The 20,533-nt window shown below is 51.1% G+C and overlaps 1 protein-coding gene across 1 annotated transcript in view; it reads right to left on the bottom strand.

Annotated features, from left to right (window-relative positions):
- LOC144611735 (tyrosine-protein kinase receptor UFO-like) overlaps positions 1 to 20,533 on the bottom strand; it is a 105,208-nt gene that overhangs the window by 41,882 nt on the left and 42,793 nt on the right. The window contains 2 exon segments of the mRNA XM_078430967.1: positions 1,454 to 1,593; positions 18,387 to 18,570. Of these exon segments, the coding sequence (XP_078287093.1) occupies positions 1,454 to 1,593; positions 18,387 to 18,570 (324 nt within the window).

Raw genomic sequence — 20,533 nt, forward strand, 5'->3', positions numbered from 1 at the left:
GAACTTTTTTCCGCCTTCCATCACAGTGAGGAATGTGGAGGAGTCACTGTGGGGGATGTTCATGTTAAAATGTATTTTGTGTGTCCTGTTGCTTTTTATTGGTATGACTATCGGGCAAATTAAATTCCTCGTATGTTGTAAAACGTACTTGGCTAATAAAGTATGATTAAGATGAGTATGATGATGAAGGAACTACATAAAAAGCTGGAGTAACTCAGCGGGTCAGGCAGCATCTCTGGCTGGAAGGAATGGGTGACGTTTCGGTTCGAAACCCTTCTTCAGACTCACTGGCTGGGACGAGGAACGGCAGATGCTGGTTTTATACAAAGTGCTGGAGCAACTCTGCGGGTCGGGCAGCAACTCTGGAGAACATGGATGGATGACGTTTCAGGTCGGAACCCTTCTTCAGACTGATTGTGGGGGTGAGGGGGGTGGGGGGGTAGGGAAAGAAAGCCGGGAGGGGAGAGGAACGGGATAAAGCAAGGCAGGTGAGATAGGTGGACACAGGCGGGGGGGGGGGGGGGGGTTGGGGATGTTCGATAGGCAGATGGTGGGAACAAAGGCCAGAGAGTATAACAAAAGGTGTGAGACGAACAGAGTTGATAGGTTGCGAATTGTGAAGCCAGAGGAAGGAATGTATGAAGAGGGGGAGAGAAATAGGTGCAAGTCCATGTCAGGCACAGGGGAGGGGAGCGAGGGGGAAGGTAAGGGGGGGGGGGGGGGGGGGAAATGCGGTGGGATAGAATGTAGAGGGAAGGTTGTTAGAGGTTACATAAATCTGGAGAATCCCAGTTTGAGTCCTACAAGCAAAGATACTAGAGGAACAAGATGGACCACTCCGTTGAAATGGTCCCTGAGGCAACAGCTCCACAACGTGGGCCATTATTCCAGCACAATGGGTAGGCCTCTCACCTCTTTCTTGTTAAATATACAAATACTTTTATTCAGAAAACAAAAACAGACATACAGAGTAGTAACACAATCAAAGGCTGCCCATACATTTGGCAATTTACAAACAGACAGTTATCAAATTAATATATCGCCAACTTTATCAATAATACACTCGACCTCCCGCGGCGACCGGCGATCACGGGAGGCCTCCAGTGTCCCCGTGGAGACCGCGTGTGCGTGTTCCCTCTCCAGGGACACGCGGGCACCGACGTAGGCCCGGAAGAGGGGCGGGCAGCCGGCTGTAGTGTGACCGTCGACTACCCGCTGCCTGGACCCGCGAACGGCCATCTTGGCCAGGCCCAGGAGCAGGCCGACATGGAGACCACCCCCCCCCTCCTTCCCGACCCTCCCCCCTCTGTACCGGGTGCCCAAAGATCAGGAGCGGGGGGCTAAAATGGAGCCAAGACTTGAGAGTCGAGACTCTCCCTTCAGAGAGTCGAACAGGGGCTGCAACCTCTCGCACGGCATGTACACATGAAACACGGTCTGCTCGGCCACTCACCTCATCGTCGTCCTGGTTCTGATAAGCCACTTTGTACCCTCGCAGAACCCCGTTGAGGCCGGTGGAAGGTTCCGTCCACTGGAAGACCAGCGTGCTGCCATTGTACTGGAAGGTGACGTTGTTTGGGGCCACGTCCGGCTCTGGAAGAGAAAGCCATTGGTCGGCGGTTACCAAGCCAATCAGGGCCAACGACCTTGCGCAGTGCCGCCCAGTGCCGCCAAACAAGAAGACAAGGACACAAAATGCTGAACTAAAACTAAACTTAAAAAGTCATCTGTGGGAGAGTCAGAACGAGCGCATGGAGGCCAGAGACATTAACACTACCCTACACTAAACAATAGACAATAGGTGCAGGAGGAGGCCATTCAGCCCTTCGAGCCAGCACCGCCATTCAATTTGCTCATGGCTGATCAACCACAATCAGTACCCCGTTCCTGCCTTCTCCCCATACCCCCTGACTCCGCTATCTTTAAGAGCTCTATCCAGGTCTCCCTTGAAAACATCAGACATACTAGGGGACAATTTACACTTATACCAAGCCAATGAACCTACAAACCTGTACGTCTTTGGAGCGCGGGAAGAAACCGAAGATCTCGGAGAAAACCCACTTGGTCACGGGGAGAATGTACACCTACCACTGTTTGTGTGAAAAAGTTGCCCCTCAGGTTCCCATTAAATCTTCCCCCCCTCCACCTTAAATCTATGTTCTCTGGATCGCGATTCCCCTACTCTGGGTAAAAGCACCCGTAGTCGGGATCGAACCTGGGTCACTGGCGCTATAAGCGCTGAAAGGCAGCAACTCTACCGCTGCGCCACTGTTAACAGGCAAATGGACTCAAAGTGCTGGAGTAATGCAGCACATTGGGCAGCATCTTTGATGATGATATTTTATTGTCACGTGTGTCTAGGTGCAGTGAAATTCTTTGTTTTTGAATACGGAGTACACAAAAGTACTCATTCCCCCTCCAGGGTCCCCGTGAGAACACTGATAGGTGACGTTTCAGGTGGAGACCCTTTGGCCCGACCCGAAACATCACCTATCCATGTTCTCCAGAGATGCTGCCTGACCTGCTGAGTTACTCCAGCACTTTGGCACTTTGTGTCTGTCTCGGGTCGAGACCCTGATTCAGACTTGTGCAGCATAGGTTTACTAGGTTAATTCCCGGAATGGCGGGACTGTCATATGTTGAAAGACTGGAGCGGCTAGGCTTGTATACACTGGAATTTAGAAGGATGAGAGGGGATCTTCTCGAAACGTATAAGATTATTAAGGGGTTGGACACGTTAGAGGCAGGAAACATGTTCCCAATGTTGGGGGAGTCCAGAACAAGGGGCCACAGTTTAAGAATAAGGGGTAGGCCATTTAGAACGGAGATGAGGAAAAACTTTTTCAGTCAGAGAGTTGTGAATCTGTGGAATTCTCTGCCTCAGAAGGCAGTGGAGGCCAATTCTCTGAATGCATTCAAGAGAGAGCTAGATAGAGCTCTTAAGGATAGCGGAGTCAGGGGGTATGGGGAGAAGGCAGGAACGGGGTACTGATTGAGAATGATCAGCCATGATCACATTGAATGGCGGTGCTGGCTCGAAGGGCCGAATGGCCTCCTCCTGCACCTATTGTCTATTGTTCTGGTGGTCTCTCAGTTTGAAATGTGGCTGGTTTTGTCTGTTTCAACGAAATCTCCCCTCGTTCTTCTGAACCCTTGAGAGATACTTAAGGGCGGTCACGGTGGCACAGCGGTAGAGTTACTGCCTTACAGCGAATGCAGCGCCGGAGACCCGGGTTCCATCCCGACTGCGGGCGCCGTCTGTACGGAGTTTGTACGTTCCCCCCGTGACCTGCATGGGTTTTCTCCGAGATCTTCGGTTTCCTCCCACACTCCAAAGACGAACAGGTTTGTAAGTTAATTGGCTTGGTATAAATGTAAAAATTATCCCTGGTGGGTGTAGGATAGTGTTAGTGTGCGGGGATCGCTGGTCGGCGCGGACCCGGTGGGCCGAAGGGCCTGTTTCCGCGCTGTATCTCCAAACTAAACTAAACTCAACTAAACTAAATACGGTCCCAGTTCTCTCAGTCTCTCCTTGAACAGCGGACCCACGCACTGCGATAGCCCACGAACCAGGCTCTATCTAATTGAACGTTTTGATAAGGGTTGGCCTCGATCCTGGGAAAAATTCCCTCGCTCTCCAAAATAATACTCACGGCGTAACCACAATGAAAGATACAATATTCCCTCAGCACTGCACAGGAATGTCAGCCTGGATTCCAACGTGTCCCAGGGCAGGACTTGACCCCAGGACACACAGGGAAAATTGAACCAGTCTGAAGCTGATAAGCAACTGGTGGAGCTGTGCAGGAAGGAACTGCAGACGCTGGTTTAAATCGAAGGTAGACACAAAATGCTGGAGGAACTCAGCGGGCCAGGCAGCATCTCTGGAGAGAAGGAACGGGTGACGTTTCGGGTCAAGACCCTTCGAAGAAGGGTCTCGACCCGAAACATCACCCCTCCCCTGACACCAGTCTGAAGAAGGGTCTCGACCCGAAACGTCACCCATTCCTTCTCTCCAGAGATGCTGCCTGACCCGCTGAGTTCCTCCAGCATTTTGTGTCTACCAACCAGTAGAGCTGCTGCCTTATGGCGCCTGAGACCCGGATTCAATCCTGACCGCGGGTGCTGGCTGTACCTTCTCCCCGTGACCGCGTGGGTTTTCTCCGGGTGCTCTGGGTTTCCTCCCACATTCCAAAGACGCACAGGTATGTTTGTAGCTTGGAACTGCAGGTGCCTTTTTGCCCACCTTTCATTCATTTGTTCCACATCTCTAAACTAAACTAAAAACCAAAGATACTAGAGGAACAAGATGAACCACTCCATTGAAATCGCCTATACTGAAGTGTAGTACGCAAAGGAGCGTAATGTCCACCATTTTAGTAGGCAAAACCCGCCGTTCGCTATGCCTCTCGCAGTGTAATCAGTGTTTTGGGGGAACAGTATGTGTGATGATACCATTAAAATGCAGAATATATCTCATCTATCAACTCACAGATTTTTGTTATTTTTCTCTATAAATGTTTCTGCAAGTTTCTGCCTACTAAAATGGCCGCCGTGACGTACTAGGGTTTTCGGGGTCGAGTGGTCTATCTTGCTCCTCTAGTATCTTGGCTAAAAACCAAACATCGGCCAAAGTGTAAGAACCTGGAGGTCGTCATGGTTCCCTCCCAAGGGCTGTTTTGATTTGATTAAAAGCAGAGGTACTACCGCGCCTTCCAGCCAATGTGGAGGTGGGAACGCCCCTGCACATCGCCACCTCTGGCTTCCTCGGCAGCGGTTGCCCCTGGCAACGGGTCCACTCTCCCTCAACCTGCCCAGCTCCCGTCTGAATCAGGAAATGTTTTTGTCGCAAATTTCTGCTCCAATTGCTCGCACATGTTTCTCGTTACAGGCTCTGGGAACGGCTGCAACTTCCCACCCACTCGACACTCTACAATCTCCAATCCACCCCCGCCATTCGCCTCAACTTTTCTTTGGCCCTCCAATCCTTCCACGTTGGAAAACAAATTATACTTAACGAAACAATCCAACAATAATACAGCTTCACCTCCTTGCTGAAGAGATCAACGCGCAGTTTCTTGAATGATTAATACGGTTTATTTTTCAATCGGGATGCTGCCTGGATGAGAGGGTTATCATATCATCATATATCTACAGCCGGAAACAGGCCTTTTCGGCCCTCCAAGTCCGTGCCGCCCAGTGATCCCCGTACATTAACACTATCCTACACCCACTAGGGACAATTTTTTTTACATTTACCCAGCCAATTAACCTACATACCTGTTAGGGTTTCAGCCTAAGATTCTAGAGGAGCAAGACAGACCACTCGACCCTAACAACCGTAGTACGTCACGGCGCCATTTTAGTAGGCAGAAACTTGCAGAAACATTTTAAAAGAAAAATTACAAAAATCTCTGAGTTGATAGATGAGATATATTCTGCATTTAATGGTATCATCACACATACTATTCCCCCAAAACACTGATTACACTGCAAGAGGCATAGCGAACGGCGGGCTTTGCCTACTAAAATGGCGGGCGTTACGCTCGTTTGCATACTACACTTAAGTATAGGCGATTTCAACGGAGTGGTTCATCTAGTATCTTTGGTTTCAGCTACAAAGAGAAGGTATCACAAAATGCTGGAGTAACTCAGCGGGTCAGGCAGCATCTCAGGAGAGAAAGAATGGGTGACGTTTCGGTTCGAGACCCTTCTTCAGAGACCCGAAACGTCACCCATTCCTTCTCTCCCGAGATGCTGCCTGACCCGTTGATTTACTCCAGCATTTTGTGTCTACCTTCGATTTAAACCAGCATCTGCAGTTTTTTTCCTATCTATGTACCTGTCTAACTGTTTCTTAAACGTTGTGATAAACCTGCCTCAATTACCTCCTCCGACAGCTCATTCCATACACCTACCACCCTTTGTGTGGAAAGGTTGCCCCTCAGGTTCCCATTAAATCTCCCCACCCCCTCACCTTAAATCTATGTCCTCTGGTTCTCGATTCCCCAACTCTGGGTAAAAGACTCTGCTCATTTACCCTATTTATTAACAGGAGAGGCAGGTGTAGCCTGGGACTGGATGTCAAGTATCCCAGCAGGCTTTGGGTGGGTATTACTAGCTAGAGACATGTAGAGTGAAAGGCTGGGAACAGGAGAACAATGGAGCTCAGTGAAAACGATCATGCCATGGGATTAGAGCTGAAGGTACCTTCCTTCACAGCTCGGATGTGCGGCCTTGAGGTGATAAGGTGGCTGGAACGAACATATTGCAACATAACGCTATAATGAGAAGGAGGTATGAACAAGCAACATCATTAAGAAGGATGGGAGGGGAGAGGGGAGGAGGGGGGGAGGGGGAGGAAGGAGAGGGTATTGCACCAATGCAGCCTGATAAGGAATGAAGATGTGTTTTGTTTATTCAACCCTTGGAGGAGCGACAGCTTGAAATGATTGGCCGTAAAGCCATGAGAGCCTTGGGCTCGAACAAAGGCTTCCTTTCGAAGATGGACGGAAAATGAGTGTGAAAAAAGTGCGGTCCGAGACATCGGGAACAACCATCGCCAGAAGGATGAGTTCCTTCTCTGAGTTCGAAGCTCAGAGAAGACTACCCCCTACCAACAGAGTGAATCTGGCCAAACCATTCATACGGGCAATCAATATCTGACTTCAAGTCATGAGTTTTGTGATTTTAGTTTCAGAAGTGATAAGTTAAAATCTATGTACTAAAACTCTTGTTTGTTTGTTTGTTTGTTCCTGAACTACAGCCAAAACGGTACACGATAGCGCGACAATTTTAGGCCCACCTTACTCACCGTCGTCCCTTTGGTGCTAATGGAAGAAGTTTCAATGAAATCGGTGTTATATTTTTTAAGTTATTCACATTTTAAAGTTTAAATCTATCTCCTAGGGAGGGAGGGGGTGGAGGGAAGGGGGAGGGAGGGAGGGGGGAGGAGGGAGGATAAGGGGGGTTGAGGGGGATTGAGTGGGGGGGAGGGGAAGGCGGCAGGGGAAGAGGGAGGGAGGAGGGGAGGAGGGAGGGAGGGGAGGAGGGGGGAGAGGGGAGTGGTGGAGGAGAGGGTGCTGCACCAATGCAGGAGAGGTTTGGGCCCAACGGGTCCACTTGGTCTAGTAGTAAAGTAAATGAGAAGTTATTAGAAGTCTTTTTTCACAAAATGCTGGAGTAACTCAGCAGGTCAGGTAGCATCTCAGGAGAGAAGGAATGGGTGACGTTTCAGGTCGAGACCCTTCTTCAGACTGAAGAAGGGTCTCGACCCCAAACGTCACCCATTCCTTCTCTCCTGAGATGCTGCCTGACCTGCTGAGTTGCTCCAGCATTTTGTGAATAAATACCTTCGATTTGTACCAGCATCTGCAGTTATTTTCCTACACTAGTTATTAGAAGTCAATTGTTTGCATGCATGTTTAAGTTACTCGAGAGTTAATAAAGATTAAGTTGTTAGAAACCTTGGTTTAGAGACTTTTGTTCGACGTGTCAGTTGATACCCTATAGAGGTCATGGGGTCAACACAGGACAGAGCAAGGCAGGTAGTAGGTGAACACAAGCAAAGGGGAAGGGGGGGGCTTAGTTTAGTTTACTTTAGTTTAGAGATACAGCATGGAAACAGGCCCTTCGGCCCACCGACTCCACACTGACCAGCGATCCCCGCACACTAATACTATCCTACGCACACGAGGGACAATTTGCAATTTCACCGAAGCCAATTAACATACGAACCTGTGCGTCTTTGGAGAGTGGGAGGAAACCGGAGATCCCGGAGAAATCCCACCTTCCTGGCCCGGGAAGTCGGTGGTGTGGGGCGGGGGGGAGGGGGGGGGGGGGGGTGGGGAGAGGAGGTTTACAGGATCGAGTCCCAGTGAAGATGAAGGATTGGCGATATGTGTAAAGGTTCCACGTGCCTGTGAATCTGGTCGGTGGCGCCGAGCTGTGGAGGAGGTGACTTTGAATGTGTGTGTGTGTATCCCCCTCTCTCCCCTCCTCAATCTACAAAGACCTCACTCCACATACTCCTCTGCCCTCCTGTTTTTATGCAGCTTCACCTCAGGACGTCCAACTTCCCGTGGGAGTCCATGTGGCAGTAGATTCCACATTCTATTCACATGATCCAAACGCTTGGACTCAGGCAATAAAAAATATTTTATTGCATTAGTTTTTCCTCTGCCCGGTTTACGTCCTTGGGGGGGATGTTTCTCCTGAGTTGCCAGTTGGATATTACCGCTAACCTTGACTAAATGTAACCCTTCAATCTCTGGCTTCATAACCCGCAACACTTCCAACCTGTGTCATACCTTCTGCTCTTGTCTCTGGCCTTTGCTCCAACCAAAGATATTACAGCCAACCTTCTCCGCTTGACAAAATGTAACCCTTCAATCTCTGGCTTTATAGCCCGCAACACCCCCAACCTGTCTAACACCTTCTGCTCTTATCTCTGGCCTTTGTTCCAACCATCTGCCTATGACAGTGGGCTTTACTTACGGTGGCGCAGCGGTAGAGTTGCTGCCTTACAGCGCCGGATTCGATCCTGACTACGGGTGATTGTCTGTACGGAGTTTGTACGTTTTCCCCCGTGACCTGCGTGGGTTTTCTCCGGGTGCCACGGTTTCCCCCCACACTCCAAAGACGTACAAGTTTCTAGGCTAATTGGCTTGGTATAACTGTAAATTGTTCCAAGTGTGTGTGTGCGCAAGATGATGTTAATGTGCGGGGATCGCTGGTCGGCGTGGACTCAGTGGGTCAAAGAGCCTGTTTCCACGCTGTGTCTCTAAACTGATTGATTAGTAGGACTGGACGTTACAATCCCTACGGTTTGCACTACAATTGACTGGTGTTGTTCTTGGGGGTGACCACTAGGTGATGTTGCTACCATTCAGACACAAACTAAAATAAGATGGAAACTCCAGTAGTTCAACGATTCTTGACCGTTAAGGAGCGTTATTTTTGGTTTATTATTGTCACCATAAGACATAAGTTCAGAATTAGGCCAGTCTTTAGAGATACAGCGAGGAAACAGGCCCCTTTGGCTCACTGAGTCCACACCGACCAGCGATCAACCCCTTCACCAGCACTATCCTACACACGAGGAGCAATTTACAATTTTTAACGGTCAATTAACCCACAAACCTGTACAGCGTTGGAGTGTAGGAAGAAACCAGAGCACCCGGAGGAAACCCACGCAAGTCATAGAGAACAATACAGACAGCACCCGTAGTTATAGGAGCAGAACTAGGGCATTCGGCCCATCGAGTCAACTCTGCCATTGAATCATGGCTGATCTATCTCTCCCTCTCAACCCCATTCTCCTGCCTTCTCCTCATAACCTCTGACATCCGCACTAATCAAGAATCTGTCAATCTCCGCCTTAAAATCATCCATTGACTTGGCCTCCACAGCTAGGGTTGCCAAGTTCCTCACTCCCAAATACGGGACACGGTGATGTCACCGCCCCGCGCACCACGTGACCTCACCCAGCCAGCGGCCACGTGCTCCCGCTCCACCAATGGCGGCCACCCGGGCCGGGAGGCAAGTTGCTACGCAACCACCATTAGACGGCGCCCGGGCCTCCAGACCTAGACTGTCTGGAGCTAAAATGTCGGAAACCTAGAGTGTCGGGACCTAAACTGTCAAGACCTACAGTGTCGGGGCCTACAGTGTCGGGGCCTACAGCATCCGGGCCTACAGTGTCAGGGCCTACAGTGTCGGGGCCTACAGTGTCGTGGCCTACAGTGTCGGGGCCTACAGCATCGGGGCCTACAGCGTCCCCCGGGCTTAATATCGTATTGCGTGTCACGTGGGGCGCGGGTGGGTGACGTCACCCTTTGTCCCTTATTTGGAAGTTTGGCAACCCTACTAATATGGGCCAAGGGCGGTCCCGTACGGGACAAACCAAATTAGCCCAAAATACGGAATGTCGCGGCTAATAAGGGACTGTTGGCAACCCTACCCACGACTGACGTGAGAGGAAGCCGACTGACGAAGGGACTTCGGAGACGGCAGTATTTATTTGCCAAGGCCGTGGTTTCGATTCCTTTCCTGCCCCTGTGTGCCTGTTTCACCTGGTGTGTCTGGCAGATGAGGAAATCCTGACCAGAGTGATGCCTGTGGTCAGCACCTCCCATCATCCCAGGGCATTCTCCAGGCCCAGCCAGTCTGCAAACAGCTTCCCCTTTGTGCCTGGCCGGAGTGAGAGGTGGGAGCGGGCCAGTGGAACGTTTTCACAGCTAGTGCCAACACAAAGTACTCCCAGCTCAGTGTGCGTACGAAGGAACTGCAGATGCTGGTTTATACCGAAGATAAGACACAAAAAGCTGGAGTAACTCAGCGGGTCAGGCAGCATCTCTGGAGAGAAGGAATGGGTGATGTTTCTGGTCGAGACCCTACATTTAGTTTCAGAGATACAGCGCGGAAACAGGCCCTTTCGGCCCACGCCGACCAGCGATCCCCGCACACTAACACTATCCTACACACACAGGGGACAATTTACACTTACACCAAGCTAATTAGCCTACAAACTTGCACGTCTTTGGAGTGTGGGAGGAAACTGCAGATCTCGGAGAAAACGCACGCAGGTCACGGGGAGAACGTACAAACTCCGTACAGACAGCACCCGTAGTCGGGATGGAACCCGGGTCTCCGGCGCTGCATTCGCTGTAAGGCAGCAACTCTACCGCTGCGCCACCGTGGCTGCCCAGTGTAGAGGAAGCAACTGCAGATGCTGGTTTATACCGATGATAAGACAGAAAAAATGCTGGAGCAACTCAGCGGGACAGGCAGCATCTCTGGAGAGAGGGGACGGGTGACGTTTCTGGTCGAGACCCTTCGGCTGAAGAAGGGTCTGGACCCAAAACGTTCCTTTGCTCCAGAGATGCTGCCTGTCCCGCTGAGTTACTCCAGCATTCTGTGTCCTACTCTCAGTTTGGTGATGGTTTAGCAGCCACACGTTAGCAATCTGAGTTCCCATTCCAGCAATGGGCGGCAATGTGGAGCAGCGGTAGAGTTGCTGCCTTACAGCGCCAGAGACCCGGGTTTGATCATGACCATGGGTGCTGTCAGTATGGAGTTTGCACGTTCAGGTGCTCCGGTTTCCTCCCATACTAAAGGGATACAGGTTTGTAGGTTAATTGGCTTCTGTAAATTGTAAATGGTCCCCAGCGTGTAGGATAGAGCTAGCGTACAGAACGTGTTCGCTGGTCGGCACGGACTCGGTGGGCCGATGGGCCTGTTTCCACACTGTGTCCTCTATAGTAAAATTCTAAGCCAGGCTAACGAGTCCTGTCTCAATGCCATTCCCATCTCCTGCCCTGTAATGCCAACACACCAAGCACTGTGCCACAGATACAGAGAATGGCGTGCTCACAGTCCAGCCTCAGCAACACCCAACCTCAAAATAACGCCAGGGACACGGTGGCGCAGCGGGTAGAGCCGTTCACTCACGGTGCCAGAGACCCAGGTTCAATCCTGACCTCGGGCGCTGTCTGTGTGGAGTTTGTTGTGTCACTCTCCCTGTGACCGCCTAGTACGGTTGCCAACTTCCTCACCCCCAAATAAGGGACAAAGGGTGATGTCACCGCCCCGCTCCCCACGTGCCCTCACCCAGCCAGCAGCCACGTGCTCCCGCTCTACCAATGGTGGCCGACCGGGCCGGGAGGCGGGTTGCTACGCAACCTCCGTTAGGCGGCGCATGGGCCTACAGTGTCCAGGACTACAGCGGCCCCCGGGCTATAGTGTCCGGGCCTACAGTGTCGGGGCCTAAAGTGTCCGGGCCTACAGTGTCCGGGCCTACAGTGTTCGTGCCTACAGTGTCCGTGCCTACAGTGTCCGGGCCTACAGTGTCCGGGCCTACAGTGTCCGGGCCTACAGTGTCCGAGCCTACAATGTCCGGGCCTACAGCGTCCGGGCCTACAGCGCCGTCTGGACCTAATACGGGACAAGGGCGGTCCCGTACGGGACAAAATACGGGATGTCCCAGCTATTAGGGGACAGTTGGCAACCCTACCACCTAGGTTTCCTAAGGGTGCTCTGGTTTTCTCCCACATCCCAAAGACGTGGGTATTTTGTCGGTTAAATGGGCCTCTGGAAATTTCCCGTCGTGTGTCAGGAGTGGACGCGAAAGTGGGATAACATAGAACTGGTGTGAACGATGGTCAGCGTGGACTCAGTGGGCCGAAGGACCTGCTTCCGTCGCAAAACTAAACTAAACAAAACTAAACTAAACAAAACTCTTTCCTCTGAACCACCAGCCACTGATGGTGCCATGACCAGAAACCGCTCCAAACCCAGGCTACCAATGAATCATTCTTAACGAGAGAGATTCATTTAAGTGTGATGATGGTAAAGATGATATCAGTTTTCACAAAAATACAGCGGTCACTAATGGCTCCCCTGAGCCACATTGGGCCTGGCACTGCCTCAGATGCCAGTAGGGTTGCCAACTGTCCCGTATTAGCCGGGACATCCCGTATTTTAGGGCTAAATTGGTTTGTCCCATACTGGACCGCCCTTGTCCTGTGTTAGTAAGGTTGCCAACTTCCTCACTCCCAAATACGGGACAAAGGATGACATCACCGCCCCACGTGACCTCACCCAGCCAGTGGCCACGTGCTCCCGCTCCACCAATGGCGGCCGCCATTGGTGGAGCGGGAGCACGTGGCCGCTGGCTGGGTGAGGTCACGTGGAGCGACGTCACCCTTTGTCCCGTATTTGGGAGTGAAGAAGTTGGCAACCCCTAGTCGGTTGCACAAGTAAAACCTCTTGTGCACAAGGCAACTTTCTAATCACATCCGTGACACACGCATGATGCGTGTGAATAAGCAACTTCCTGACTGGAGCCTGGAATAGCGGTAAGGGAATGATTTAAGGACCTTGGGCTGCGTTTTGGCCCGATTTAAACAAAGCCTTATCAGGGATTAAATGGTGACTGTGTGTTTGGGCAGTCTGCCAAGTCAAACACTTCTCTTTGGCATCTGATAATCACGCAGCTTCTCGAACACGGCTGCAAGTAAGATTGGAACAAATGTGGTGATGATAAGTGAAACAATCCGAGGATCCTCAGGTAGTATAAGACGATAACTCCAGATGCTGGGACAAATCGAAGGTATTTATTCACAAAATGCTGGAGTAACTCAGCAGGTCAGGCAGCATCTCAGGAGAGAAGGAATGGGTGACGTTTCGGGTCGAGACCCTTCTTCAGGCATTCTTCAGGATCCTCAGCGCATCACCTGGACTGGATGGATGTGGAGAGGATGTTTCCTCTTGTGGCCAAGTCTAGATACAGGGCTCTGTGGCACGGTGGCGCAGCGGCAGAGTTGCTGCCTTACAGCGAATGCAGCGCCGGAGACCCGGGTTCGATCCTGACTACGGGCGCCGTCTGTACGGAGTTTGTACGCTCTCCCCGTGACCTGCGTGGGTTTTCTCCGAGATCTTCGGTTTCCTCCCACACTCCAAAGACATACAGGTTTGTAGGTTAATTGGCTGGGCAAATGTAAAAAATTATCCCAAGTGGGTGTAGGATAGTGTTAATGTGCGGGGATCGCTGGGCGGCGCGGACACGGTGGGCCGAAGGGCCTGTTTCCGCGCTGTATCTCTAAAAAAAAATCTAAAAAATCACTTTTAAAAAAAAAACCTTTTACCCAGGATAGGGGAATCAAGAACCGGAGGACACGGGTTTCAGGTGAGGGGGGCAGGTTTTCCAGGAACCTGAGGGGCAGTTTTTCCACTCAGAAGGTGGTGGGTTTACGGAATGAGCTGCCAGAGGAGGTAGTTGAGGCAGGGGACTATAACCGCATTTAAGAGATATTTGGACAGGTACCTGGATAGGAAAGGTTTAGAGGGATATGAGCCAAGCACGGGCAAATGGGATTAGTGTAGATGGGGCATCTTGGTTGGCACGGGTGAGTTGGGCTGAAGGGCCTGTTTCGTGCTGTATAACTCCATGACTATCCTGTAGCATGGAGATATGGGCCAAACATGGGTAAACAGGACTAGTGTAGATGTACCCAAACATGGGTAAACAGGACTAGTGTAGATGGGGCATCTTGGTCAGCATGGGCCAGTTGGGCCGAAGAGCCTTTTTTTTGTGCTGCATGTAAATTGAACAAGTTTGACAACAATCAATAAATCTAAATACCAGAGTTGCTCCCTCCTCTTCCCTTCTGAGGGACCTTTACTGGGTCAACTGCAATCGCTTCCGTTAACGGCTCGTTAGGAATGCTGAGACTGGGATACGAATCAGGAAGTTATCAGAGCTGAACGCAGCACCTTCTCAACCGTCGGGCGACTGTCCAACAATAACCCGGCCTTCCAGACGCACATTTCCACCCAAACTCAAATTCCTCCCTTTGCTCATTATGTGAAATTCCTGAGGGTTGCACACGGAGCTGCATTGGAAGCAGGCGCGTGTCGCTGGAATGCCTGGGATCTGCTGAAAGCATCGATGACACTGAGAAACCTGATCTGCACACCTTCCCCACACACACACACACACACACACACACACACAGCTGCACCAGCTTCAGGTGGGCCACGGTCACTGCAAACCCTAGGCTGCATCAACACACCACAGCAGATCCCAGCTGCTAACAGCGTTAGTTGAGTTTGTGTAGTTTGGGTTGAGATGTTTAGTTTAGTGTAGTTTACTGTGTTTAGCTTAGTGTGGTTTAGTTTGTGGAGTTCAATTTAGTCTCAGTTTAATGTGGTTCACTTTAGTGTAGTTTAGTGTCGTTCAGTTTAGTGTTCAGTGTTTTGATGTTCAGCTTAATCTTGTTCGTTTAGTGTAGTTCAGTTCAGTGTAGTTCAGTTCAGTGTAGTTCAGTGTAGTGCAGTTTACTTTAGTTCAGTTCAGTGTAGTTCAGTTCAGTGTAGTTCAGTGTAGTGCAGTTTACTTTAGTTCAGTTCAGTGTAGTTCAGTGCAGTGCAGTTTACTTTAGTTCAGTTCAGTGTAGTTCAGTGCAGTGCAGTTTACTTTCGTTTACTTTAGTTTAGTGCAGTGCAGTGCAGTTTAGTATCTCTGGAGAGAAGGAATGGCTGGCGTTCCATTCCGATGCCTTCTCTCCAGAGATGCCGCCTGTCCCGCTGAGTTACTCCAGCTTTTTGTGTCTATCGTCGGTTTAAACCAGCATCTGCAGTCCCTTCTTACGCAGTGTAGTTTAGTGCAGTTTAGTTTAGTGTAATGTAGTGCAGTTTAATTTAGTGTAGTGTAGTGTAGTGCAGTGCAGTGCAGTGTAGTGCAATGTAGTGCAGTTTAATTTAGTGTAGTGCAGTGCAGTGCAGTGCAGTTTTAGTTTATTTTAGTTTAGACACAATACGTGGTGTTTAAGAGGCTTTTGGACAGGCACATGGATGCGCAAGGAATGGAGGGATATGTATATGGATCACGTGCAAGCAATGGAAACTAGTTTATCTTGAGATCACAGGGAGACACAAAAATGCTGGAGTAACTCAGCGGGTCAGGCAGCATCTCTGGAGAGAAGGAATGGATGACGTTTCGGGTCGAGACCCTTCTTCAGTCTGACGTCAGGGGAGGGGGCGGGACACTCCCTATCTCCTAGGGAGGGAGGGGGGAGGGGAGGGGAGGGGGAGGGGAGGGGGGGAGGGGGAGGAGGGAGGGGTGGAGAGAGGGGAGGAGGGAGTGAGGAGGGGGGGAGGGGGAGGGGGAGGGGGAGGAGGAAGGGGAGGAGGGAGTGAGGAGGGAGTGAGGAGGGGGAGGGGAGGAGGGAGTGAGGAGGGGGTAGGGGGGGAGGAGAGAGGGGAGGAGGGAGTGAGGAGGGGGTAGGGGGGAGGAGAGAGGGGAGGAGGGAGTGAGGAGGGGGTAGGGGGGGGGGAGAGAGGGGTGGAGGGAGGAGAGGGTGCTGCACCAATGCAGGAGAGGTTTGGGCCCAACGGGTCCACTTGGCCTAGTGATTATATAATTCTTTAGGTCACTCCTCAACCTCCTATGCTCCAAATTTAAAAGTGCTAGTTTATCCAGCCTCTCCTTATAATTGAAACTCTCCAGACCCTGTAACGCCTCGTAAATCTTTTTGGCACCCTTTCCAGTTTAATGACATGCTTCCTAAAGCAGAGCACCCAGAGTAGTGCACAGTGCTCCGATTGTAGCCTTACCAACCAGCGTCTGGTTCAGTTGCTACATGACGTCCCGACTCCTGCACTGGCTGTGCAGGAGGGAACTGCAGAAGCTGGTTTACACCGAAGATAAGGCACAAAATGCTGGAGTAACTTAGCGGGTCAGGCAGCATCTCTGGGGAGAAGAGGTTGGGTGACATTTCAGGTCAAGACCCTTCTCCAGTCTGAACGAGGGTCTCAACCCGATACGTCGCCTATTCCTTCTCTCCAGAGATGCTGCCTGACCCGCTGAGTTACTCCAGCATTTTGTGTCTATCTTCGGTGTAAACCAGATGTAATCCAAAGTCCCACCACTCTGCACTCGGGGGCTGCTGGGGTATAGGGTTGCCAACTGTCCCGTATTAGGCGGGACATCCCGTATTATGGGCTAAATTGTCTTGCCCCGCACGGCACTGCCTTTGTCCCGTATTGGGCCCTGGGGGCGCTGTAGGCCCGGGCGCTGTAGGCCCGGACAGTGTAGGCTAATGGAGTGTGTTCGGGGAGTGGAGCTGAGGGTGTTTGCCGAACGGAGGTTGCCTAGCAACCCGCCATTGGTGGAGCGGGAGCTCGTGGCCGCTGGCTGGGTGAGGTCACGTGGGGCGCGGGGCGGTGACGTCACCCTCTGTCCCTTATTTGGGAGTGAGGAAGTTGGCAACCCTACCGGGGTATGAAGGGCACTCTGCCAGCCTGCATCGTAAATGCTGCCCTTCCTGTGGGAATAAGCAGTGCCAAGCCACTCAGGAGGGGCGCGGCACGGTGGCGCGGCACGGTGGCGCGGCACGGTGGCACGGCACGGTGGCGCAGCGGTAGAGTTGCTGCCTCACATCACCAGGGACCCGGGTTCCATCCTGTCTACGGGTGCTGAGTTTGTACCTGCGCTCTGTGACCGTGTGGGTTTTCTCCGGGCGCTCCGGTTTCCTCCCACGCTCCAAAGACGCAAAGTCTTAGGGTTTAGAGATGCAGCGTGGAAACAGGCCCTTGGAAAGATTCTTCTAACAACCGCCTACACACGGGGGGGGGGGGGGTGATTTGCGGTGACTAATTAACCGACAAACCTGCATGTCGTCAAGATGCGGGGGGAAACCGGAGCACCCGGAGGAAACCCACACGACCACGAGGAGAACGTGGCAAAGTCCTCCCAGTGAAGAATGGGGGTCAGGATTGAACCCAGGTCACTGGAGCGTTACCGCTGCGCCACTGTGCCGCCTCATAACTTAGCTCTTGCATAATCTGCCAGCGTATTAGCTCAATATTAAGGAACAGCTTTGGCTTGGGTCAGCAACACGGAAGCTGATGCAAGCTTTATCGGCATGTTTTCCAAATAGAAACTTAAGCCTTTAAAAAAAAAAAAAAATCATTTACAGTATGAGGGTAATCTTCTGATTCATACACAGATGGTACAAAAGGCTCTTCGGCCCATCGAGTCTGTGCAGACCATCTACGACCCATTTACACTAATCCCATTTTATTCTCTAATTGATACGTTATAGGAGTAGAATTAAGCCTTTCAGCCCATCGAGTCTACTCCACGAAGGTATTTATTCACAAAATGCTGGAGTAACTCAGCAGGTCAGGCAGCATCTCAGGAGAGAAGGAATGGGCGACGTTTCGGGTCGAGACCCTTCTTCAGTCTGAAGAAGGGTCTCGACCCGAAACGTCACCCATTCCTTCTCTCCCGAGATGCTGCCTGACCTGCTGAGTTACCCCAACATTTTGTACCAGCATCTGCAGTTATTTTCTTACACTGACTCTACTCCAACATTCAATCATGGCTGATCCCTGCCTCCTAATCCCATTTCTCTGCCTTCGGTGGCGCAGCGGTAGAGTTGCTGCCTTACAGCGAATGCAGCGCCGGAGACTCAGGTTCGATCCTGGCTACGGGCGCCGTCTGTACGGAGTTTGTACGTTCTCCCCGTGACCTGCGTGGGTTTTCTCCGAGATCTTCGGTTTCCTCCCACACTTCAAAGACGTGCAGGTGTGTAGGTTAATTGACTGGGTAAATGTAAAAATTGTCCCTAGTGTGTGTAGGTTAGTGTTAGTGTGCGGGGATCGCTGGGCGGCGTGGACCCGGTGGGCCGAAGGGCCTGTTTCCACGCTGTATCTCTAAATCTAAATCTAAAGAAACGGCATCTGCAGTTCCTTCTTACACATTTTTCCCCCGAGCGAGACTTGCCGGGTGGACATAGCAGGCAACCAAGGCTTTTCACTGTACCTCGGTTCACGTGGCAATAAGCTCTAGACCCCTTCGCCCGCGCCCGCGGCATTCTTACCTCCTTCGAAGGTGGCGACCGTCACCCATTCGCTCCAGCGCGATCGCCCGATGCCCGTGCTGCAGGCCAGGTGGATCATGAAGCTGGTGTAGGGCGCCAGGCCGCGGATCACGTGCCTGAAGGGCGGCACGGCGATATCCTCAAAGTAGACCTCCCGGCTGCGGTCACCCTCGGCACGGTTAGTCTGAGGGAAAATAATATTCCACATTCACCAGGTTTGACAAGGATGAGAGGGGCTCTCATAGAAACACTAGACCAAGTGGACCCGTTGGGCCCAAACCTCTCCTGCATTGGTACAGCATCCTCTCACCCCCTCCCCTCACCTCTCCCCCTCCCTCCAACCCCTCCCCCCTTCCCCCATGTAATCTACGCCAATCTACGATCACCTGTACACTAGTTCTATCCCGCACAATTAATCTACAAACCTGCACGTCTTTGGAATAGACAATAGACAATAGGTGCAGGAGGAGGCCATTCAGCCCTTCGAGCCAGCGCCGCCATTCAATGTGATCATGGCTGATCATTCTCAATCAGTACCCCGTTCCTGCCTTCTCCCCCCATACCCCCTGACTCCGCTATCCTTAAGAGCTCTATCCAGCTCTCTCTTGAACGCATTCAGAGAATTGGCCTCCACTGCCTTCTGAGGCAGAGAATTCCACAGATTCACAACTCTCTGACTGAAAAAGTTTTTCCTCATCTCAGTTCTACCCCTTATTCTTAAACTGTGGCCCCTTGTTCTGGACTCCCCCAACATTGGGAACATGTGTGAAACCCCCTTATCCTCTCTCCCCAGGAGATAGATTTAAACTTTAAAATGTGAATAACTTTACAAATATAACACCGATTTCAATGAAACTTCTTCCATTAGCACCAAAGGGACGACGGTGAGTAAGGTGGGCCGAAAATTGTCGCGCTATCGTGTACCGTTTTGGCTGTAGTTCAGGAACAAACAAACAAACAAACAAACAAACAAACAAACAAACAAGAGTTTTAGTGTATAGATAGCTATGCAATTCCTAAGGGATTGGACAGGCTAGATGCAGGAAAAATATTCCCAATGTTGGGGGAGTCCAGACCAAGGGAGTCCAGAACCTAGTGTGTTGTAAGACAGTGTTAGTGTGCAGGGATCGCTGGTCGGCGCGGACTCGGTGGGCTGAAGGGCCTGTTTCCGCACTGTATCTCCAAACTAAGCTAAACTAAATTAAACTAAACTAAACTGGTGGTAGACTTCCACATTTGTCCTCGAGGATTTATCCTTGCTCTTCTTGAGGAAGGGCATTCTTGCTATTGAGGGAGTGCAGCGTAGGTTCACCGGGGTTAATCACCGGGATGGCGGGACTGACATATGATGAAAGAATGTATCGACCGGGCTTATATTCACTGGAATTCAGAAGGATGAGAGGGGATCTAATAGAAACATATAAAATTCTTAAGGGATTGGACAGGCTAGATGCAGGAAAAATGTTCCCGATGTTGGGGGAGTCCAGAACTAGGGGTCACAATAGTGATAGTTCTACTCAATAACCAAAGTCTGTAGTCTCTTAGACAATAGACAATAGGTGCAGGAGGAGGCCATTCGCCCCTTCGAGCCAGCACCGCCATTCAATGTGATCATGGCTGATCATTCTCAATCAGTACCCCGTTCCTGCCTTCTCCCCATACCCCCTGACTCCGCTATCCTTAAGAGCTCTATCTAGCTCTCTCTTGAATGCCTTCAGAGAATTGGTCACAGTTTAAGAATAAGGGGTCAGCCATTTAGGACTGAGATGAGCAAAAACTTTTTCACCCAGAGTTGTGAATCTGTGGAATTCTCTGCTACAGAAGGTAGTGGAGGCCAATTCACTGGATGTATTCAAGAGAGAGTTAGATTTAGCTCTTTGGGCTAACGGAATCAAGGGATATGGGGAGAAAGCAGGAACAGGGTACTGATTGTGGATGGTCAGCCATGATCATATTGAATGGCGGTTCTGGCTCGAAGGGCCGAATGGCCTACTTGTGCACCTATTTTCTATGTTTCACACATTCCAAAGACGTGCAGGTTTGTAGATCAATTGGCCACTGTAAATTGTCCACACTGTGCGTGATAGAACTAGTGTACAGGTGATCGTAGATTGGCACAGATTGCATGGCCGATGGGCCTGTTTGCA

The sequence above is a fragment of the Rhinoraja longicauda genome, chromosome 41 (assembly GCF_053455715.1).
Source record: "Rhinoraja longicauda isolate Sanriku21f chromosome 41, sRhiLon1.1, whole genome shotgun sequence".
Lineage (NCBI taxonomy): Eukaryota > Metazoa > Chordata > Chondrichthyes > Rajiformes > Arhynchobatidae > Rhinoraja > Rhinoraja longicauda.